The 23977-nt window shown below is 35.0% G+C and overlaps 1 protein-coding gene across 2 annotated transcripts in view; it reads left to right on the top strand.

The window, feature by feature from the left end:
- Positions 1-23968, top strand: part of LOC106881006 (RNA helicase Mov10l1) — a 38970-nt gene extending 15002 nt beyond the window's left edge. For both annotated transcript variants that reach the window (XM_014931191.2, XM_014931192.2), the window contains exons 7-21: positions 212-310; positions 2495-2641; positions 4165-4256; positions 5796-5854; positions 6718-6951; positions 8030-8139; positions 9928-10005; positions 10982-11137; positions 12122-12187; positions 12971-13135; positions 13295-13468; positions 14561-14710; positions 15253-15360; positions 16267-16407; positions 18324-23968. In XM_014931191.2, coding sequence (XP_014786677.1) covers positions 212-310; positions 2495-2641; positions 4165-4256; positions 5796-5854; positions 6718-6951; positions 8030-8139; positions 9928-10005; positions 10982-11137; positions 12122-12187; positions 12971-13135; positions 13295-13468; positions 14561-14710; positions 15253-15360; positions 16267-16407; positions 18324-18422 — 1878 coding nt within the window. In that variant the 3' untranslated portion in view covers positions 18423-23968. The remainder of the gene's footprint in view (positions 1-211; positions 311-2494; positions 2642-4164; positions 4257-5795; positions 5855-6717; positions 6952-8029; positions 8140-9927; positions 10006-10981; positions 11138-12121; positions 12188-12970; positions 13136-13294; positions 13469-14560; positions 14711-15252; positions 15361-16266; positions 16408-18323) is intronic.
- Positions 23969-23977: the final 9 nt, after the last annotated feature.

Below are 23977 nucleotides of genomic sequence, written 5' to 3'. Positions count from 1 at the left end.
TAGAAAGTTAACAGTGAAGTAATGAGTGTTAAGTGGTTGGCATTAGGAAGGGCATCCATCCATAGAAACCAAGCCAAACCAGACTAGAACCTCGTGCAGTTCTCCTACTTGCCAGCTTTGGTCAAGCCATCCAACCCATGCCAGCATAGAAAACAGCTTTTTAAAGGGTGATGATTATTGATAATGATGAATCTCTACTGTTTACTTTCAGACACTCTGCTATGAGAATTATGAGTCCAAGTTTTCCCTACTGCTTTATCTAGAGGAGATCCAGTTAGATATTGATATCAGAGCATTTGACTTAGAACAGGTAAGACTTATTTCATCATTCTTGTCATGAATAACCCATCTTTATTTCTTGCAGGCATAAAATACTTTTGAACTACATCATCTAGTGTATCCTTTTTGTAAAGTAGTAGGACATGACTCGAGGGAGATTTGGTTGTTCAATCTAGTAGGCCAAGTAACTGTGTAGAGGCTCCCTTGCACAGTTGTCAGTTCTTATTGAGCAGATGAATGTTTGAAGGTATTCCAGCCACAATCATACCATCTTTTTTTTTCCAGATATTGTGTATATAGGTCTTTATTATCCAATATGTGCTTTCCTTTTTCAAAAGATGGATGTGGTATGTGGAAATATGGTTGCTATTTATAGCAGGTTTAGTTACAAGCTAGAGACTCCCTTGTAGGTGTATTATTGTTGTTGGACTGTGCAGTATGTTGTCTTTGAGCAAGGCATTTCATTTTAAGTTGCTCTTGTTTACTCAGCCAAAATTATTACCAACCAAATGCTACTGCGGCTCTTTAAATGCTCTCTCCTTCCCCTTCTAAAGTGTCAAGAACTATAATTTCTTATAAATCCTTTTTTTTTTTAAATTGGTAGGATGTGATATGAGAGAGATGAAGTTCATATTTTAAGCAGGACAAGCAGCAAAACAGAGACTTCTTTGCTAGTTTGAGATGACACTTTTATCGTAGTGTAAAATTAATGGTAGAAATGTAGAGTGCTCAAACTAAATAGTTTTCAGCATCAAGTTTACTCTATGGTTTAATTTCAGATTGTAATTACCTTGATTTTACTTTAAGAATGTAAGTTGGAAGATATTGCGAACTTTATCTGTGAAAACGAGAATGGGTATTAAAAATAGCATGAGTGAAATACATACTACTGAGTACTGTTAGTTGCATGAACACATTGTGTGCAGTATCTTGTCTGTCCTCTCTCCTTGTCATATATTCATTGATCTTTGTTAGATTTTGTAATTAATGCTAAAAGTATTTCCAAATGCACGCAGTCAGCAATATGCATTCATACATACACAATAATATTCCATGTGCACTTAACCCATGTATGCATGCACATGAGAATCTACATCATCATCATCGTCGTTTGACGTCTGCTTTCCATGTTGGCATGGATTGGATGGTTTGACAGAGGGCTGGCAAGCCAGAAGGCTGCACCAGGCTCCAATCTGATCTGGCAAAGTTTCTACAGCTGGATGCCCTTCCTAACACCAACCACTCCGAGAGTGTAGTGGGTGCTTTTTACATACCACCGGCATGAGCGCAAGTCAGGCAGTACTGGCATCAACTATGCTTGAATGGTGCTTTTTACGTGCAACCGGCATGGGAGCCAGTCAGGCGGTACTGGCAACAATCACGCTCAAATGGTGCTTTTTATGTGCCGCTGGCATGGGTGCCAATCAAGCAGTACTGTCATTGGCCATGACAATGATTTCACTTGCTTCAACAGGTTTTCACAAGCACAGTTTATTGCCCAATGATTGAAGGGTACTCTTAAATGGGCCGGTTATGCTGCACTGGCATAGGCCATGGTTATGGTCTCACTTGGCTTGCTGGGTTTCCTCAAGCACAGCATATCTCCAAAGGTCTCAGTCACTTGTCATCGCCTCCATGAGGTCCAATGCACACCTGTCTATATTAAGCCCAGTAAGGTACTTATTCAAGTCCCACAATAAGGTACTTTTCTAAGTAAAGCTGTTGTTGCAATAGGTCTTTTACTGCCAGAAGCCTTTTTCAACTGAATAACCAAGCTCCCTTCATCATCATTAAATAGTACTGGTAAAAGAAATAATGAATATGTAAAACATGTCTGCAGCAATAATAACATTATTACTACTACTACTAAGGTAGCGAGCTGGTAGAATCGTTAGTGCACTAAGCAAAATGCTTAGCAGTATTTCGCTACATTCTCAGTTCAAATTCTGCCGAGGTCGGCTTTGCCTTTCATCCTTTCAGAGTTGATAAATAAAGTACCAGTGAAACACTGGGGTTGATGTAATTGACTAGTACCCTTCCCTAAAATTTTAGGCCTTGTAACTTTAGTAGAAAGGATTATTATTGTTATTTAATGCCCATTTTCTATGCTGGCATAAGGTGCATTACAGTAATATGAATGTTATACTATTTACCTATTTAGACGTACATGCATATATATTTATATACATTAAGCATTTATCACTATCTTTTACAGGTATGTCTGAATATTGTTGGAGAGTACCTATCTTTGAAGGTTCCAGGTTTAGCAGAAGGTAGACCATCAGTGCTTGTTGGCGACAGAGTCTATCTGTCAACCCCTGGTGCAGAAGGAGGTCCAGTGTTTGAAGGAATTGTTCATGAGGTGGGTGCTTCTTAATGTCCTTTTTGACACACTCGCACACAGTATGGGTTCACCAGGGATTAGTCCTCAGCTCCATCATAGGCAATAACAGAGGAATTCAAGACAGGATGCCCCTGGGAGCTCCTCTATGCTGATGACCTTCCCCAAATAGCTAAATCACTACCAGAACTAGAGAAGTTTCAGGTGTGGAAGCAAAGTCTAGAATCGAAGGACCTTAGTAAATAGGAAGGCAAACAAATCACAAATCCCTTCAGGTAGATGGCCCTACTCGATCTGTAGAAAAGGTGTAGGTAGAAACTCCATAAGATGTACCCGGTGTAAGCTATGGACACATAAGAGGTACAGCAATATCAAAGGAAGATAATTTTTGTGTGGAAGATGCACAGGTGCAATAAACACAAAAAATGTACAGAAAACAGATTCCATCACATGTCAGGGGGAAAAACTAAAAGTAGTTGATAGCTTCTGTTACCAAGTCAGTAGTAGGAGTGAATGCTCTGAGTGTAGCTGCTAGAATAAGAATAGCCTGGGCAAAGTTCAGAGAGCTCCTACCTCTGCTAGTAACAATGGGCTTCTTGCTCAGAGTTAAAAAAAAAGTAGACTGTATGATGCCTGTGTGAAAAATGGGCTGTGACTGCTGAGGACATGCGTAAGCTTGAAAGAAACGAAGCTAGTATGAGCCGCTGGATGTGCAATGTCAGTGCGCATGCACAACAGAGTGTAAGTGTCCTAAGAGAAAAGTTGGACATAAGAAGCATAAAATGTGTGCAAGAGGGTCAACTGCTCTTGTATGGTCATGTGATGTGTATGGATGAGGACAGCAGTGTCACTAGTTTACAATTATAGTGTGATGTTTAGTGGAGATGTAAACACACACACACACACATGCATATATACAACAAGTTTCCTCCAGTTTCTATCTACTGATATGCTTACATGTCTGTGATCAGTTTGGGGCTATAGAAGACACTTGCCCAAGTTACCATGCAGTGGGACTGAACCTGTAACCTTGTGCTTAGGAAGCTAACTTCTTAGCCACATAATCATGCCTGTGCCTTTTACAGATAAAAATTAGATCTTTTAAAAGAAAGTAGGTTTTTTTTTCCTTACTGATATCTTGTTTCTTTGCATTGGAAACGTTATGAGAAGGTATATTTCATACATATAAACATTGATAGCTCTTTAAATGAGGAAACTTTTGTTATTTTACTGAGCCACAAACTTTTGGTATGGTTTCTGCCAATTTGTCTTAACCTATATACACTGAATAAAAACAAGAATCCTTCAATGGTACAGCAACAACATTTCAACTAAAAAAACGCAGTTAATCATGTAAATCTGAATATTGTACTAAATTTTGATGGAAGGAAAAGTTAGAAAACAAATGATTCTTTCTTCTTTGATAATGTTTTACTTGTAGACAAACTAATATTTATATATCTAACATTCCTCCTTCAAAGTGTCTAACAGTAATATGTTGATTGACAGAACTAATGTATTTCTTCTGACTGTTCCATTTCTAGGTGCACAGTGATGAAGTATACCTAAAATTTAATGCCGAGTTCCACAGTAAATATCTTGGGGAAGATTATGATGTCCGGTTCACATTCAACAGGTAAACTATTTTCTTAGGGTTTTTCCATGTCCTCCTTAAGTGCTTCCTTATTTTGAGCTCTGAAATCAACTAATGAAAACTTTACAATAGTTCAGTAGTTCACTTCTTTTTCATTTCACTCCTGATATTGTCCAGCTATCTTTTAATTTTAATGCTCAATTTTTTTTTTCTAAGCAAGCAGAATGTCACTTTGTTTTTGGTTTCTTGAGACCAGGGGTATCAAACATATATCCCATTGGGCTAAATCCATCCTGTGGCAATGTTTAGATCATTCACATTCTCAGCTCAGTTTTATAAAAAAAAATTCTTAATTTTTAATTTTAAAATATTTAAAAAAATACATATTGCTAACATGATTTCAGTCAGAGGTTGACTAGAGTTGTGATTAACACTAGTTCAATGAGTCAAATCAGTGCACTTTAGGGGAATTTTTGTTACTATAACCACTGAAAAAGAAATTTTGGAATCCATATACTGAAAGAGATGATCTTTTTCCTCTTCACTTTAAACTGATTTGAATCTTAATTTTTTTCCCCCAAAATTTATTCTTGTTGGTCCAAATGGATTCTAGTGGTATGAATAATGACGAAAGGTTTTGCAGCTGAAACAGTTCAAGCCTTCTGTCAAGCATTGATTTTTCTCAAGAACTGTATACATTCATTTGGACAGTTTCTATTTTTATTCTCATTCTAAAGAGTTTTTCTTAATGTGTGTCATGTTAACTTGTATGAAGGTTAGCTAAAGATAACATTAAAATGTGGTTAAGCAACTACTGATTTTTGGAAGAAATACCACTATTAATTATGTAATATGAATAGACAATGAGTACCAATTGCTGCTAATGGAGAGAACTTATGCAAGAGGAAGGTCAAAGAAAGCAGAAAGAAATAATGAAGTTTGTGGAATGCTGAGCTTCACTGATAATGCAGCAAAGGACCTTGAGTGGTGATAAGCTATATAACTGAGTCATCCAACCCATGCCAATTATTAAAAACAAATGTTAAAGCAATGACGAGGAGGATGAATTACATCAGCAAATATTTAAGAATTCAGTTAAAATTTTTTCTATATTGAAAGAGTGTGCCTCAGATCGTTGCCAGTGCCGATGGACCAGATCGTTGCCAGTGCCGATGGACCAGATCGTTGCCAGTGCCGATGGACCAGATCGTTGCCAGTGCCGATGGACTGGATCGTTGCCAGTGCCAATGGACTGATTGTTGCCAGTGCTGATGGACTGGATCGTTATCAGTGCTGATGAACTGACTCCTGTGCAGGTGGCACGTAAAATACACCATTTCGAGCGTGGCCGTCGCCAGTACTGCCTGATTAGCCCTCGTGCCGGTGGCACGTAAAAGCACCCGCTACACTCTTGGAGTGGTTGGCGTTAGGAAGGGCATTCAGCTATAGAAACTCTGCCAAATCAGATTGGAGCCTGGTGTAGCCATCTGGTTCACCAGTCCTCAGTCAAATCATCCAACCCATGCTAGCATGGAAAGCAGACGTTAAACGACAATGATTGTTTTTGTTCTTGTTTTACAGGACTCCTTTAAGACGATTTCACCAAGCTGTTGAGTATGCCCCTAATCTTGGAAGGAATGGTAAATATGTTAATATTTTTGTTTATTTCTTTATTTCTTCATCACAAAATTATTAAAGAAATTATTTGTACAATTTTTACTTCTAAGAATTATTTCCAACTGAGTTACAAGTGATTGAGTTTATAAATGGCTCATGTACCATTATTGGTGTTGCACTTGTTACAGCCATTTACCTTATGCATCTAAGGTACTATGTAAAAACTAGTTACTGCTGTAATCAGCAAGAGCATTCTATAATAGTACAGCATTGAGTTCAAATTATTTAGCAGATTAAACTTGCAATAGAGTTGTATTTCATCCAGTAAGAGGGGTCTTTAAACAGCTTAAGATTAAAATAGGATAGTCTCAAGTATGCTGTGACATCTAGATACAATGCGTAATGAAGAGATAGTATGTGTGTGTGGGAGCTGTGGATGTCATGTCACATGTGGCCCTTGAGGTTGTAGATATGCCTTATGTGTGCTCCACAAGAGCTGGTGTTCCTTGTCATATGTGGCCCACATGTGGATGTGGGTGTACTTTGTCATTATCATGTGAGTTGCAAGAAATGGTTCACAAGATATTGTGGATGTGCTCCACATGAGATTGAGGACATGCTTTATCACATGTGGTCTCCAAGAGGTTTGCAGATATCAGACATGAATGTTTTATATTCATTATTATTGCTTTTTTCTTTCATTAATGCTTAAGTTATGTTGCAGCAAGTGTTTTTATTTTCAAAATTGACTTCCTACCTTCCAACTAGTAGTAATACTTATTGCTTTGCCAGATAAAAGGAGACAAGTAATGTGACTTGCATGAAAGTGATTGTACATTAATCAATGGTAGATCTTGAACCTGAAACTCATCGTGTCCTCTTTCAGTGCTATTTCCTACAACTGTTGAAAATCAACCACCACTGTACAATCCATCATCAGACCAAGCTACTGAGTCAAGTTATTTGACCCCAACCAAATCAGCTTCTCGAGTGGATATTTCTTCTCAACTCACTCTGCAGTTTTTTAACAGGCAACTCAACGACAGACAAATGTCTGCGGTCAAACGGATTCTTCTTGGCCAGTGTCGCCCGATGCCTTATATTTTGTTTGGACCACCAGGTAAAATTTTAAATTTCATTAAACCTTGTTTCTGTCTCTACGTGCTCATGTACTCTATTTTATTGAATTCAGCCTCTAGGTTGATGTACTACAATTGTAGGCTGCATGCTAGTATTTGGTAGATTACGAGATTTGGGATCACAGCTCACTTCTGTTCTCCCAAATAGACTGTTGATTTATTTGGTATGTTGCATAGCAGATTTGAAAATAAAACACATAAACACATTTCTCTATTCCTTGAAGATCATCTGTAGTGTTGGGGAAACCATTGAGAAGTGAACGTGTACATGAAGACCAAGTTTGTTGCTGTATTTAGTTGGTATCTGACAATGATAATAGTACTTCTAGTGTAGTGAAGTAATATTGTGTTAATTTTGCACATCTTTTGTATGTTAATGATTTTGTATATAGTTTTCTTTTTGTTTTTCGTGAAGTCAGAGGAGAGAAGCAATTTTCAGATGTCTTGACTCATTTCCAGTTAACCAATGAGCTTCTACTAGTGTGGGTATGTTGTATGAAACTAAATCTAGGAACAGTACTTTAGCTGGCTGAGAATAAGTGCTTTCTATAAAGAGTCAGCATAGTTCTTTTTTTCTTTTTTTCTATGCAAGTATCCCCTGGATCAGCTCCATCAGTTAACTGAATATTATTACTCACAACATTGAAAACATTATGATTTATATTATTTCATTAAGGCATTTCTTATAGATTAGGAACCATTAACAAAAGCAAAGCCCACATCATTTAGACTTGAGATGCTTGACTGTTTTTAAGTTATGGCTACTTTTTGCTTGCAAAGATGCAAATTTAGATACATAAGAATTTTGTTTTGTTCTATTGGGTTGCGTCTTTTGTAATAGAATCAGAGATTGGCTTAACATACATTTCTTATTTCTTTATTTAGTTGCTTTTATTTTAGACTGTTTTTCCTATATTTGATGTTATTGTTTTGATTTTGTCATTTGTGAACAATGTGTCTGGCTTTACAAAGAGAACAATCCCTCTCTCTCTCTCTCTCTCTCTCTCTGGGAGAGAGAATATTTATTTGTTTCAATATACCAAATTTTGTTTTTTGTAGGTACTGGGAAGACAATAACTCTTGTTGAAACTATCCTTCAAATCTTAACCAAACTTCCTGGCAGTCGTATTCTGGCCTGTGCACCATCCAATAGTGCTGCTGACCTCCTGGTAAGTGGTATTTTTTAGGTAGAGGCTTTGTTTTCATATTGAATACTATGTCTCCATTGCTTTTATCATATGATTTGTTCTCAGATGTACCATGATACTAGCATAATGTTTTTTCTGCTTTAATATAGGGTTAACTCTGCTCTGTTATCTGCAACATAGATCATTGGTTATCATAGAAATTATGATTTTATGCTCACTTTCTACCTGTCAGTAAATATTTGTAAACATCCTGTTCATATGTATCTCTTGTTAGAACACCTTGCTCATATAGCTAGTTTTGTCTCTCAGAACAACTGTAGAACATCAAGACTATATAATATATATAGATAGTCACACTGCAGCTGCATACAACACACCTACACTGCAATGATTACATGCCAGCTACCAAGTTCTTCCATCAATCACCTGTTTCTGCAAGCATGGCAAAACAAATGTTAAAAATAGAAGGTAATGATGAAAGCTGAGGCATATAATCTAACTTTTAATTCTCTTACCCTGTGTTTCTCTGTTAAGTTTATTCCTGCTGCATCAGCTGTCTCTTTGACACCCTCTTCTCTCTCTTTACTCATGTGAACAACTAAGGATGGCAGTGGATCTCCTGTTCCATGCTGCTTGATCCTCTTATCACTCTGATAGTCGGTCTCTTTCCTATTCACTGTACCATGTCACTCTTGTAATGAGGGATGGTATTGGACCTATTCCTACTCAATACCATCCTTATCACACACTCTATCTCTCTTACCTATCATGAAGCCTCTGTATAAAGAGTTGCATTGAATATTCTGTTCTGTCATCACTCCTCTTCCTGAAACCATTTGTTATTCACATGTATCACTTTCTATTAACATTGTCCACCTCTATTTCTAACCATTATTCTGTTTCTACCGTCACACTCTTATTCTTTCACTCATCTTAGTTCTTTTGTCATTGCCCTCTCTTCTATTTATTGTCTTGGTTATGAAAACAATAACTCTTTAGTCTTATGGGATACAAAACAATCTCACTAGTTCTGATGCCGCAATAAAATGCAGTGAGTACATTTTGGAAAGCAGTTGGCAAATGAGTAATGAAGTCATTGGATTGAGGGGACTTTGTAGTGATATCAAGGACATGATAACTTCCTGTGTGCTGGTGCCATGGTAAAATGTACTCTATACACACTCTAAAATGGTTGATGTTATGCAGAGTATCCAGTTGTAGAAACCAAACCAAAAATGAAATGGACAGGTGAGAAAAGGTCCTCTAACTTACCTGGGAGGGCAGTAATGCTGAATTAGAAATGATTTGGACTATGATGACCCATACAACCTGTACCAGCATAGAAAGCTAATTTAAAATGAAGACATCATCATCATCATCGTTTAACATCTGCTTTCCATGCTAGCTTGGGTTGGACGATTTGACTGAGGACTGGCGAACCAGATGGCTGCACCAGGCTCCAATCTGATCTGGCAGAGTTTCTAGTGCCGGATGCCCTTCCTAATGCCAACCACTCCAAGAGTGTAGTGGGTGCTTTTATGTGCCACCAGCACCTGGAATTCTTCACTGTACTTGTTGCCAATTCTCACCTTACTGACAGCATCCCTGTACATGGCTCGCACAGCTATCTTGTTTAATGGTTTATCCTAAAATCTCAGAATAATATTTAGCTTTGCTAGGAATTCTCAAAGTAATGTAACTCTTTCCTCTCTTTGGTGTTAGCTGCATTAGTGTGCTTCTCCTGGCAGTCTGTACAGTTTGAACAAGTTTTTGCTATTAACCTGTCGCTAATCAACATTTCTCTTGCAGGCTGAAAGGCTTCATAAAAGTGGTATTTTGAAGTTAACGGACATGGTACGGCTGAATGCTTTCCAGAGGAATGAAGATGTAAGTAACTACTAAATTACAAATTAGGATTGATGAAAGTGGATGGAATGGTTTCTGGAGAGGAGCCTTTTAGTAAGATTTATTTATAGGGAGCAGTCTAGAATTGACTTTAGACTTTGTTAAAGTAAGGTATGCATGTATCTTGCAAGGTTGGGGTCAGTGGTGTGTACAAACTAAGGTGTTCAGTTGCTCAACTTCTGATCAAGCATACCTATGACCAAAGGGATTTCAGTTGTGACTTCTCTGTTTTTTATTGTATATCAATGTATTACATATCAATGTCCAATGTGCCCTTCCTTTTTTTATTTAAGATGTTAGGGTGTGATTGGAGGGCAATTTGGCCATTGTTATTAGTGGAATTGCAACTTCATAGAGACTCTTTCAATGTTCTGTAAAGTGTTGGGTCCTGTTAGATGGGGTAAAGAATATATTTTATAAAGCTTGTAGGCAAGTGTTATATGTGTATTTTAGAGTTGTGTACTGTAATTTCCATGTGATATTTCCAAACTGTAGACACACTAAAACTTGGTAAGCACTTTTTTTGATGTTTTAAGGAATGACTACAGTTGCATCTATATGGAAATGATATAGATTTACTTGCATCAAAATTATTTGGACTAAAGAACCTCTAACAACAACGTAAGTAGACTAGCGATCTGTTTAGGGATAATGGAAGTTTTACATTGGCAACAACAGTTTGAACTGATTTGAATGAAAAGGTGAAGCATCTGCCATAACACAATACTGAGTATGGTAATATTAACAAGTTTTAGTTCTTAAATTTTTCCAATTTGTAGCATTTCTATAGTAGCTAAAGATAGTTTCCGAGCAAATTAAAACCTATAGAATGCAGGATAGTACCTAGATCACAATAAACTTTTTCGGTATATGATTCTTGGTGTTTTGTTAACCTTAATTAACCAGATTGTAAAATAAACATTTATTATTAATGGTGCCTATTTTCTCTCTTTTTCAGAATATACCAGATAAAATTCGGCCATATTGTTCTTCTGGAAATAATCTTGATATTGTTGTACATTATCGAATTATTATCTCTACTTGTGTGAATTCAGGCGTTTTGTATACTTATGGATTAAAGCCTGGCCATTTTACACACGTTTTTATTGATGAGGTGAGAGCTTTTCTCCTTTTTTATCTCTAATTCTTTTAAGATTCTGTTTTTGTATGAGTTAAACTGTAGTTTTACTGTATATGTGCAATAGAATGGTAATAAGCTCCTGTTAGGCCAAGTCAGATGATTATTCAATTTTTAATTGAGTTGTTTCATTTCATTTTACTTATAACTTATACATAGGATTTCTGGTTGTTGTCAGAAGCCTGTAAAGAGATAACTGACTTATTCTCCTGATACTGCCTTGAAAATGATCCTTAGGGACCCAATGACTTGTGAAGAGATGGTACATTTTCATGAATATTAAGTACAAGCATTTAATTTTTGTAACTAGATGACTTTCCTGTCATCTAATCTTTTAAATCTAAAATTAAAAGATGGTTTCTATACCAAAGCAATTAAGTGAAGATGTTATTCTACAAATTGGAACAAAGTATTCATTGAGGAACAAGTATTGTTTATGATGGATGGTTAGAGGCTGTAGGTCAGCTAGCTCACTGATTAGTCACAACTTCAAATCTTGCTTCAGTCATATTATTTCCCTCAGATAAACACATGCTCTCACTTCAAAGTTGCTGAGCTGAAATTTGTTGAAGTATCCAACTGTAAAACATGTTGATTCTACTCAGGAATGGTAGTGATTAAATTTACTGCATTGATGTTTCAGTGATACCATTTCATAGAAGGATGTGAGCACAATGAAATACTCATTAATTTTACCGTTCTATTTATAATCATGAATCATTCCAGCTAGAGCTAAGTGGAGTGGTCTGTCAGCAGTTAACCATCTTGGTCATGGACACAATACCGCACAGTTGTCCAGCATTCGACCAGCTTTGACTCTCTGTAAAAATATCAACCCTAATAATTCACAAGGAAATATCAAAATTTATATCCTCCTATACTAGCATGGAAAACTGGATTGACAATCTGTTTCATTATATATAGTTCTGTAATAACTTCTTTGTTTCTTTCTTTTACTAGGCTGGGCAAGCAACAGAACCAGAATGTTTAATACCAGTTGGACTAGTAGCTGGAACAGATGGACAGGTGAGTGGTGATTGGTTGACTGTATGGCATTCATAGAAACAACTTAATGGTTTTTGTCTTATATTGAACCATTGAAGATAGTTTAGCGCTGGTTGATTGACTACAAGGCAGAATTTGCTTTCAAATCTTTAGGGTTAAAACTACAAGTTAGCTTTTTCCTGCTGTTATATATACCTAATTACATATACCTAAGTTATTTATTATGTAATAATAGTTATTCATGTAAGCTTCTTAAATTCTTTTTTATAGCTTTAATTAAGATACTGAGATTTAACAAAACATATCTGAGCTACAGCTTTCATGCCAAATAATCAAATATGGCTGTTAAGTTGGATAAAAAATACCTTGTGGTGTTTGATTTCTGTCCCTACACACCTAAGTTGACTTTGCCCTTCATCCTTCTGAGGTTGATCAAAAATAAGCATTAGACAGTACTGGGGCTGACATAATCAACTAAAACCTTAGTATAGTCACAGTCTAATGACTGAAACAAAAAAGAAAGTGTTTATGACAACTTTTCTTTGTAGTGATGAGTATGACTGATTGGTTATTTGATGTGATCATGAGAGATGTGTGCAATTGAAATGACGAAACTAAATAGCTGACAACTTTATGGGCTAAAAATGTGAATGGATACTGTATTGTGAGTGAGAAAGTGTTGCAAGATATTTGAAGAACTGTCCAAATATTGACAATCTGGGAAAATGAATCTTAATCTATAATTATTTTAGCTTTCTATTCAAGTGATTATTGAGAGTTTTGTGCTTTGATTTTATTTTTCAGATTACTCTTTCTGGAGATCCAGAGCAACTTGGTCCCATCCTGCATTCTCCTTATACCAAATCTCATGGTTTAGAACTTTCCTTTTTAGAAAGAATCATGGGACAAGAACTTTATTCCAGAGATGAAACCAAATTTGTCACTTCTGGATACTTTGATCCAATGTTGGTGAGTATATGGCTTGATATATTACTGTTCAGTTTACTAAAGGCAATGTAAAAGATTTTAGGACTGCTAGAAGTTTTTAAAATATAATCTCTAAATGGAAGAGGTCCATGAGGGCCTTGCTCCTGTAACATAGTCTCATTAACATCATCTTCATTGTAGGTGACGAAGCTTATATACAACTATCGCTCCCATCCTGCTTTGCTGCACCTACCATCAGTTCTATTCTATGCCAATGAACTGGAGGTGAAAGCAGAGAAAACACTTACCCACAGCCTCTGTGGATGGAAGTCATTACCCAACAAGACAGTGCCAATACTTTTTCATGGAATTCGGGTAAGTGATTTTTTATTGAATTTATTTCATGATTATTTGTGAATGTAGTTAATGAGTAGAAATAAAGAGACCCAGCAACTGAGATTTAGGTTTTAGACTCCTAATCAAGTGGCCATAAGTTCAAACATTACCCTCAGAGCAAGGTACATCATTCTCAACTTCATTTTCTCTGTTAACAAGTCAAGTTCTTGTTTGGTAAGACATTTAACTGTAAAAATAATTGCTCCTGTAACCATCCCTTGCTAAAATAAGATGCAAAACAATAAAATTGTATGTAGAAGAGATGGCAAGACATGTGGTGCTCCTTAGATACTGGATGTAGTTTTGGTGATAACCTATTTTGAGTTAAAAATTCTACCAGAGTTGATTTTTGTTTCACCAACTGGGGATTGATACATTAAATATTAGTAAGATCCTAAAATTTAGCTATACATTTTCTTCTTATTTTTGAGAAGTGGGAGGAAAGGTAATATCTATAGCCTTATGCTTACAATAGATTAACATTAAATAGTCACTTATTAGTTTGGATATTTTCATTGTTAATGGTTGAAAGTAGTATTGGGACAGGGTGGAAATTCTAGAGAGATGCAGTTTTGAGGGGAAAAGATTGTGTAACCCTGTTTTTCCATAGAGCGAGGACTAAGGAACTGATGGCAATATAAATTTTAAAACTATGTCTGGATGTAAAAGTATACTTTGAGGTCTTATGATGTATAAATCATCATCATCATCATCATCATCATCGTCGTTTAACGTCTGCTTTCCATGCTAGCATGGGTTGGACGATTTGACTGAGGACTGGTGAACCAGATGGCCACACCAGGCTCCAATCTGATTTGGCAGAGTGAGACTTTGTAGTGGACATAAGCATGTGGGTATTCTGAAATAGCTAAAAATTTTTCTTCCAAAAGGTAATTCTACTCACCTCTGCTGTTTTTAATTTGTTGAAACATATCAAGTAAGCTGCTCTACTGTTTGAACTTGTTTTATTAAATTGGTAAACTAATATAAATGCTTAATCTGATTCTTTGAAGAATTTACGAATTCTTTCAGCTTCAGTTTTAACTTATACTTTATTTTTTATATTTTTAGGGTGAAGATTTGAGGGAAGGCAACTGTCCTTCATGGTTTAATCCTTTTGAGACTGTGCAAGTAGTGAGATATTTGCAAGGCCTTTTAGCTGATTACAGCTCTTATTTGACTGAAGAAGATATCGGTATTATTACTCCTTATAGAAAACAGGTATGTAGTTGGAATTTCAAATTTATAACTAATGTTAGCATTGAAAGTCTGGCAACTGTTTTTATTACTGCTTTTGTAGGATAACCTTGTCAAAGCAGGTGTATTCTTGTTCACTTCCCTAATATATAAACCAGGATGATTTAGAATAAATTGCTTTTCAATGTATGTAAGCTATTAAAGCTGTTCTAGTTCTTGTGAGTTCTGTGTTAGATGTATGTTATCACTGAAATCTTCACGAGTGGCACACATATCCAGCTAACTGGATATGGCACACTTCCATCAGGGGTAGGAAGACTCTGCTATAGTTTCTGATGTGTTATCAGATATGTTAGGTATATCTGTTGGGTGGATTGCTTTGTGAGCTATATTTTGGGTGGAGTACCATCTGGGTTGTGTGTTGGGTGGAGTGCTGCATGGGTGGTTGTATTTGAATTTTGCTTTTTTTTTTATATATATATATTTTCATAGTTTTTGTTGTTTGTTTTATCTTCTACAATTAACCATAGAATTACTGTAGAGATCTTTTTTTGTTGCTATTACAGGTAGAGAAGATTCGTATGTTATTGTCCCACCTTGGCCGAGATGTTGTAAAAGTTGGTTCTGTTGAAGAGTTCCAAGGTCAAGAAAGGAAGGCAATAATAATTTCAGCAGTAAGTATTACTGATGCTATTACAGGTAGCTTGAAATTCTGTTACCTAACTGACATAATTTTTTGCCAAAGACAGTTAGTGATAGTTAGGTTGTTAAAGTTTCAAGTATGTGAAATGTAAGGAGTGTGATATTGTATGGCAGACGGTCATGAGCAATAAATGTAGAGGGTTTACAATGAGTGGAGAAAAATATTTTATGTTGCCTTTTGGATGTGTAATGTTAACTTATAAGAAAAGCTGAGATAGTGACCTGACATTAAAAACATTGTTAGTTCTATGTAGAAGAGATGACTATAAGATTATTGTTTCATGGACTAACCACTTCTTTTTAATATTTACTCCTATTTTTGGATTGATTTTCTTGAAAAATATAACTCCAGTAATTTTTCTGATAAGCATAATATAAATTTGGCAAATTTAGAGGATAAAATACGAATGGTGCTGGCGGTGGTAGATATTGTTTTAGCCCCAGGTCATCCTTAAATAAGCAAACCTATCATCAGAGACATTCTTGCTATAACCAGTCTGTCCTTTTAGGGGTATATAGAAGTACATTGTGTTCTATCAGGGAGATTTGACTGTTATTTCTAGCAAGTCAAGTGGCTATATAGAGGCTTTCTTGTTTGGTCCATGGTGGTATATGTGAAAATAATTGATGGTTGTTATATTGTTAACTCCAGGTCAACCTCAAAGAAGGAAACTTATGAGAAAAAGCACCTCAACCATGACATCTCTAGTTTTTAGTGGTTTATAGGATTATACTATTTAATGTCTCTCCTTAGGGTGTGACTTAAGTGTTTGACTGCTATTTCTAACAAATTGAGCAACCATGTGAAGGCTCCATCATCATACATCTCATCTTTTGAATTTGATTCCAACTTTCTAATTACTTTTATTCCCTCATAGGTTCGTACCAATGAAGAACTAATGAACTTTGATCAGCGTCACATTTTGGGTTTCCTTTGCAACCCCAAGCGTTTCAATGTGTGCATAACCCGTGCTCAAGCACTGCTCATAATTGTAGGCAACCCCTATGTCTTGATGCATGTAAGTAAGCACAAGGATTTCTTGTTATTATATCATAATTTGTTGTACTCTTGTGAATCTCCAGTAACTTGACAGAGTTCTCTTGGATTTGAGAATTTAGGGAATGTTTTTTTTTATGGTGGGGAGGATATTGGTGTCAGTAAATGGCTGAGATTATGGTGTGGAACACATAATAATGAGTTTAAACTTTAAATTTTCCTTTTGTCATTGACCTGTGTGTCTGAGCAAAGTCCATATCTGTATTTATTGACATCTCCGTAGCTGAAAGCAAGTTATATTCCTTAAAAGTTGTATTGTTAGCAGTAGGAAAAAGTCCAATGTATGCTGCAATAAAGAAATGGAAAACTATGGCTCCTAATGATGTACTTCTCTAACATGCAACTCTTATTTACAATCAAAACTCAAACTGAAAGCTGTATCCTCCTTTGTCAAATTATATGCATAAGTAATACACTGTTATATATTTGTAGAATCAACATGTGTTAGGATGTTCTGGAATGATGTAGTTGTGGACAAAGGCTGACTTAATTTGTTGCAGTGATGTGATGAATGAATGAATAATGGAAGTGTATGTAGGTCTGTCATGAGACCTAACACTAATACAGTCAGTTTGACTTGGCTTTCAATGGCATATTTGTGACTGAAATTACAACATTCTCCACTGAATAGAATGCTGGTCTATCACAGGGTTAACTTCCCAGCTATTACTGGGACTGATTTACAACTGAGTGGATTGGAACCAGATGAAATTGAGTGTTTTGCTTAAGAACACAACACACCTGGTCCAGGAATTTAAACTACACTTTTATGATTGTGAGTGCAACACCCCAACCACTAAGCCATGTTCTTAATGAGAGTAGTGCAACAAAACAGTTTGAAGCTGATGTTAGTATAGTCGTGTAGAAAGAAGGGTTATTGTTCAACATTAAAATAGAGAACAATTTGATGGTTATTTGACCAGCATTGAGCAGAGTATGCTTACCAACCCATGAAATTGCATGTTTCTGAATTTTTATTTTTTTGATATAAAAAAAATGCAAGTGATAAGGCGTTTTCTGTTTAGCTTGTCAAAGAAAGTGAGACAGTGCTTGTATCATTTGCTAGCCTTCCAAGATTGCTACATTTGAGTCAATCGATGTTCAGCTTGAAGTTTTGTAGGTTGATGTCTGATTGTAAAGATTAGGCAGTGGAGGAGCATCACAGAATCACACTTGTAAAGATTTGGTTATGTTTAAGTACACAGACAAACATATGAATACAGCAAGAGGAGAATATTTTAAAACTTCTTGTTTCTTATTATGTAGATATATTACTTCACTCAGTATTCAATACATATTAATTTTAGTATTTGTTCAGAACTAAAGATTTTATGATTATATAATTACAAAACAGTTCTTACATGATGGCCACAACATTTAAGTGGAAACTCAGAGATAATAATATTGCACTGTTATGTTCATTTTTAAGTGAAGAACCTTTCTAGGCTGAAAGGATTTGGGTAATTTAATTCAAAAGGTTGCTAGTTTGTTGTTGGTGAGAGAGCTGGAATAATGTTATTGAAAATGTTGATATTCACTTTACTCCATATTACTTTTCAGCCCTCTGTACCACAATAACAGCTGGTATATGGCACTATCGACATTCACCCTAATCAAGCTGAAACTATTTTTTAATACAGTATGTCTAGGATTATACAAAGTGGTAGCATTTAATTTGAGGTTGTTTTGGTTCCTGTTTTTAGCAGATTGAACCAAGATATGAGTAAAAGTTTTCATATGAGTAGATATGAGTAAAAATTTAGGTCCAAAGTAATCAATCAGATATTCTCTCATAGGGATGTGGGGATGGAATAACCTTGTACTTCCATTAGAAATTGTTAATGTTGTAATTTATTAAAATTTTTGTTTATTTTCCAGGATTTCTATTGGTTAACATTATTGAAGTACTGTGTAGAGAATGATGCTTATGTTGGCTGTGAACTTCCTGAGAAAGTGACTGCCGCTTGTGATTCTTGACAATTTTTTCTCCCTCCTGTTGCTCAACCTCAGAAACTTTCTTTGTTGCACACATACATACAGAAATGCATAAATATACACAACAAAACCTTGTGAAGTAATAGAATGTTTTTAAAACAGCTGGAAAGAAATGCACTGGTCTGTGATAATACATAAACACTTGTACACAAACAGTAAATAGAAGATTGATTTTATTTATAAGTAACCAGTGAGCCGACACCTTAGTTGCTCCTGAGTTCCCGCCCCTAAATCTGCCTTCTTGCTCACTTGAAACAAATGACTATTTTCTACAACTGGTTTAGCACACAATCCCATCTCCATATTTTCACACCCTCCATTTCTCATTTCTCCTGAATCAACATCTTGTTAGTGAAAACTCTGAAACTGATGCTAAGTTTATATTATGATTTTTATGGGGTATGATTTGAGTAGAGAGCACTGATGCATCAGACCTCATTGCCTAAAACACCTTAGAGTATTTTGTTTTGTAATTTTGTCCATTTTTGTTTTGGGTTTAAATCTTTTTTTAGTTTGTTTTGCATTTCATCCTAGAGAGATTGATACCAGAAGATCATACTGGAATGTATAGGCCTGCTCAATTAATTGTACACTGTGCCTCCAAAAGCTGGTCATCCTGAGCTTAATCAATTGAAATTATTATCTTAATTGTTATTAACAGAATAGATAACATTAATATCCTAGAGTTAACTCAGCCAACTTTTCAACACCCCTACACATTTTTGGCCCTTTGCCAATATGTAAAGTTATTATTGTGTGATGTGCATAGTAGAGCAGATAGAAGATGAATGAATGGCTGCTAATGTTCTGTTGGAACAGTATGAACAATGCACCCCATTTCTTTCCTCCTAGGATTTCATAGTCATGTTTTCATTTACAATATCATCACCACCAACATTAGTATGACAAGTACCCTAACACAAGAAGCAACTACCTGGTGTAGTTTCTGTGAACTTGCTTCAGCTCCTAATTAAAATTGATTTCTTATTACCATTATTGCTCATGACTAAAGCATGAACCTTACATTTCATTCACTACACTATAATTTTTTTTCTTTTTTTCATAATTGGAGGTAGCTGAGAGCAGAGCACTAGCCTAAATACAATTTTTGAATGTATTTTTTATCTTCTTTGACTTCAAGTTCAGATCTTGTCATAGTTGACTCCACCTTTTATATTTTTCTGGGATTGATAAAATAAATACCATTGGTAAACTGATTTTAATTCAGATAATTACAATTTTCCAGTGTAAAAGTCTCCACTTGGATTAATGAAAATAAGAGGGACTAAAAGTATTCATGAATTGAGCTGATAGATTACTTATTCCCTTATATATATGTGGCCTTGGACAAATGTAAGAAATTATGGATCTTTTTTAAAATGGGGGCCACATTTTTCATTAACGAAACACTTTGAAACTGGGAACACTGGTAGAATGTGTCATATAAAACATCTTTTTCTCTTAGACTTCTTTAAAAAAAAAGAAATCCATAAATTATTCCATGTTAAAGTTGTCGTATTTCTGTAATTTCAACCAATCACTGACGTCCATTCAGCCGATATACATTAAGTGCCGACTACATAAACGATTCTGAAACAATTAACCCTAACCCTAACTCTAACCCTAACCCTAGGGTTAGAGTTAGGGTTAGGGTTAAAGCAAATTTAAAATGAAAAAAGCAAATAAAACGAAGAATCGTTTGTTTATGTAGTCGGCACTTAATGTATATCGGCTGAATGGACGTCAGTGATTGGTTGAAATTATCGAAATAAGACAATTTTTTACATGAAATAAATTCGAATACAAAAATATTTTTCTGTTCTATAACACAAAATAGATAAGTATACGAAGTTTGAAAGTCTTTCGGTACCAAAAGCACTACGTAAAACATTAATGAAAAATGTGGCCCCCGTTTTAAAAAAGATCCGAAATTATTATTACTGACCTCTCATCTATTCTGTGACTTGGTTTATTCTCGTTTAAAGCAATTTTACTTCAGTTAGCTTGGTAATACTCTTGTGAGAACTACAACTGCTTTAACATCCCATTCTTCTCCCCTATAAATTCGTAGCTTTGTACTTAGAAACAAAAATTATTATTATTATTATGGGAAATTGGCAGTGTCGCACAAATATGCCTTATGGTATTCATTCTGCCTGTTCATCTATTGAGTTCAAATCTCCCTGATGTCAGCTTTGTATTCCATGGTTGGCAAAATAAAGTATCAGTCAAATACTGTGATTGATTTAACTGACTAACCATTGCTTCTCACAAATTTCAGGCCTTGTGCTTATTTTAGAAACAGTCTTCAGGGTGTCAGGCTGGTAGAATCATTAGAGCATTGGAAAAAGTGCCTTGCAGTATTTGTTCCAGCTCTTTACACACAGTTCAAATCCCACTGAGATCAACTGTACCTTTCATCCCTCCAGGGTTGATAAAATACAATATGAACTAGCCCACTCCTCTCGAAATTTCTTGCCTTATGCCTAAGTTAGGAACTGTTATTATTATTATGTATTCTCTATGAAAATAGAGTTGCTGTCCAGCACATTCTGTGACTTGAGTTTTTATTCCTGTTTGTGAGAGATATAACTGTCTTATCCTCCTCCCTATAAATTTGTAGCTTTGTGCTTAAATAATAAATTGTGCTTATATAATAAATTATTGTTATGAGGTGAATTGGTGGAATTGTTAGAGCGTCAAACAAAATGCCTTGAAATAGCTCTATATGTTCTGAGTTTAAATCCCACCAATGTTAACTTTACCTCTCATTCTTCTGGGATTGATAAAATATATCAATCCATTATTGGAGTTAGTATCATTGACTAACTCCACCAGATTTGTGGTCTTGTATCTATGTAAGAAAGTTGAATCATTATTACTGAATAAAAATACCTTGCTCTGTTTAGTTATGGTCATTTATGTTCAAATCTCACCAAAATTTATTCTTACCCTGCATCCCCTTTTGGGGGAATTCAGTCAGCTATAGCCCTCCTTAAATTTCTGGCTTTGTGCCAGTGTTAGAAACTTTTTAGTGAAGCAGAAATGAAGAGGGAAGTCAGCCATGACAAGATTTCAGTCAGGGAGACAGAAAAGGTAAAATTTTATATGCATTTAGTTTTGTGTCTCTGCGTTCAAGTTCAAACTCTGGTGTAGAAGACTTTAATAATATAAATATTTGTACATATACTGGAGTTAATTCAGTCAACTACACTACACTTCTGCAGATCTGTGGCTTTGTGCTAATGTATATATATTAAAAAAAAAAAAGAAATCTTTTTTCAATATATTTCATATTTTTTTCACATTGATGATTTATAATTACTAAAAATAAAATTGATTGCTGGACTTTTTAAAAAAAAACATTCTATTTCTTTTTTTCAACAAAATCTAAGAACAAAAATACTGATAACAACACATTAGCAAGACAATCTGTGGAATGGTAACAATTATTTTCATGTCTTTCTATTATATTGGCTAGTGAAGAATATATATGGAGATAGTGAGAAGCTGTGCTTTAACACTCCAAATAGTTTGTAATAACACTTCATCTCTACAATATTTCTCTCTCTCTTCCATCATTCACTTTTAAATTGTTTTTTATTTTTACTGTTATGCTGAATAAATATGTTGCCGTTATACATATAAACTTTTTGTTATAATGTGCTAATGATGCTGTGATATATAATTATTACAGTTATAATGAGATATACATTGTAGTTTTATTTATTATTATAAATGTAGTTACATCAATAAACAATGTATTTATAACAAAAACAATTTCTGATCTAATAATAGAATTTTCTTCTATAATATTTAATAATAGTAAAAAACATGTGTTTGAGAAGTTTGCTTTGCATCTACATTTCTTGAGTGCAATGCTACTACGTAACACTTTGGGCATGTCTCTTCTATTATAACCTAGAGTTGACTAATACCTCTCCATTTTGTAATGGCATGGTTCTGTACTAGAAAAGTGCCTCAACAGAGTAATTTGCCATACGTGCAAGTTTCCCCCTCTTAGCATTTAAACTAGCTGTATCAGGCCCAAATAAACAATCATATCATTGAAATCTCAAAACAAGAGAACACCTGATTAATTTGAAAACAATGAATAAATAAGCATTATTTTTGACTGGGTTATGTGAAGGCTAAAGAGTTAATGGGAAGGCAAGGGCTTTCCTGCTTGACTAGTGTCATTATAGTCGTTGCTGCCAGAATACAGAGGGCCTGAATAAATACCACCAAGCATCTCATCTGATGCTCTAATAATTCCATGAACCTGAATCAATCTGGCACTTTATATATACGGGTGTAAATACCTTATAGTTTTTACATCTTTACAAGAGACTTAGTCTGGTATTTCATTGAATGGATATGTTCCTCTATGCACTAGGGATGATGATATTGACTAAAACTTTTGAAGACCTTGCCTAAGCATGACTGAAACCACTAAAAGAAAATTATGACAGTAAAAATTCTATCAGCTGCATTGATATGAAATTGTTCTATGTCCCTTTTAACCCTTTAACATTTAAATTGGCTATGTCTAACTTAAATATTCTTTGTTTTCTGTTCAAACTGGACAGATCCAGCTTCTCACACCAACTCCACAATGTCATTCTAAAAGTCAAGCCATGTAACCGAAATCTCAGCGTAATGATACAATACAAAATTAATTCAAAACAATGTGAATTAATGAGCATTACATATGACAGAGTAATCTGAATGTTAAAGGGTTAATGTTAATTAAATGTAGTTAGAATAAAATTCTGAGATGTGATCTGAGAATTCATTTCTTTTGAACTTAGTGATTATATTAATATTTTGTAGTTGCAACAACATTGTAGTTATAATACTTTAGATGCTTTATTTATTAGCAGTACTACCACTGGTTTCATTTGGAAAGTTCACATTTTTCAAGTTCTCTACTTAAGAACACTGGTTGTTGCATCCATGGTAGATTAGACTACCAATATGGACATGACTACAAGCATTTTTAAGTGCAGTACTTGCAAAATGCCATTGGTAGTACTGTTAATCCACAATATCCACCAAATGCAGTGTAGAAGCATTCTCTCTCTTTTCAATACTATTGTGTGTATGTGTATATATATATATATATATAAAATTTCATTTGACTGTCATGCTTTAAAAATAAACTTTAAACTTCATTATATATAAAATGTTTAATTTGATGATAAAACATCTATGGCTAGAATTGTAGAGCACAGATGTATTACAAATAACATGGAAGAGGAGAAATAAATGTAGGATGATGCAGAAAGATGGGAGACTGGGTGTATCTTCCCTGTTATCTAGAAAGTATGTTAATGCCGTGTGTTGAAGTTTTCATGGAACTCTATTCTTTCTACTATTAATGTTATTTCTACTACTATTATCTATTAAAATTGTTACTATTGCTGTTATTACTAATGCAATTACCATCACCATTTTGACTTGTACATAAACCTATATCAACGATATTGTAGATGTGAATATAAAAGAATTTATCCTCTTTGACTTGATGTGGTCTA

Source organism: Octopus bimaculoides, chromosome 1 (assembly GCF_001194135.2).
Source record: "Octopus bimaculoides isolate UCB-OBI-ISO-001 chromosome 1, ASM119413v2, whole genome shotgun sequence".
Taxonomy (NCBI): Eukaryota; Metazoa; Mollusca; class Cephalopoda; order Octopoda; family Octopodidae; genus Octopus; species Octopus bimaculoides.
Note: the sequence above shows the minus strand (reverse complement) of the source record. Positions and strands in the feature narration are given on the sequence as shown.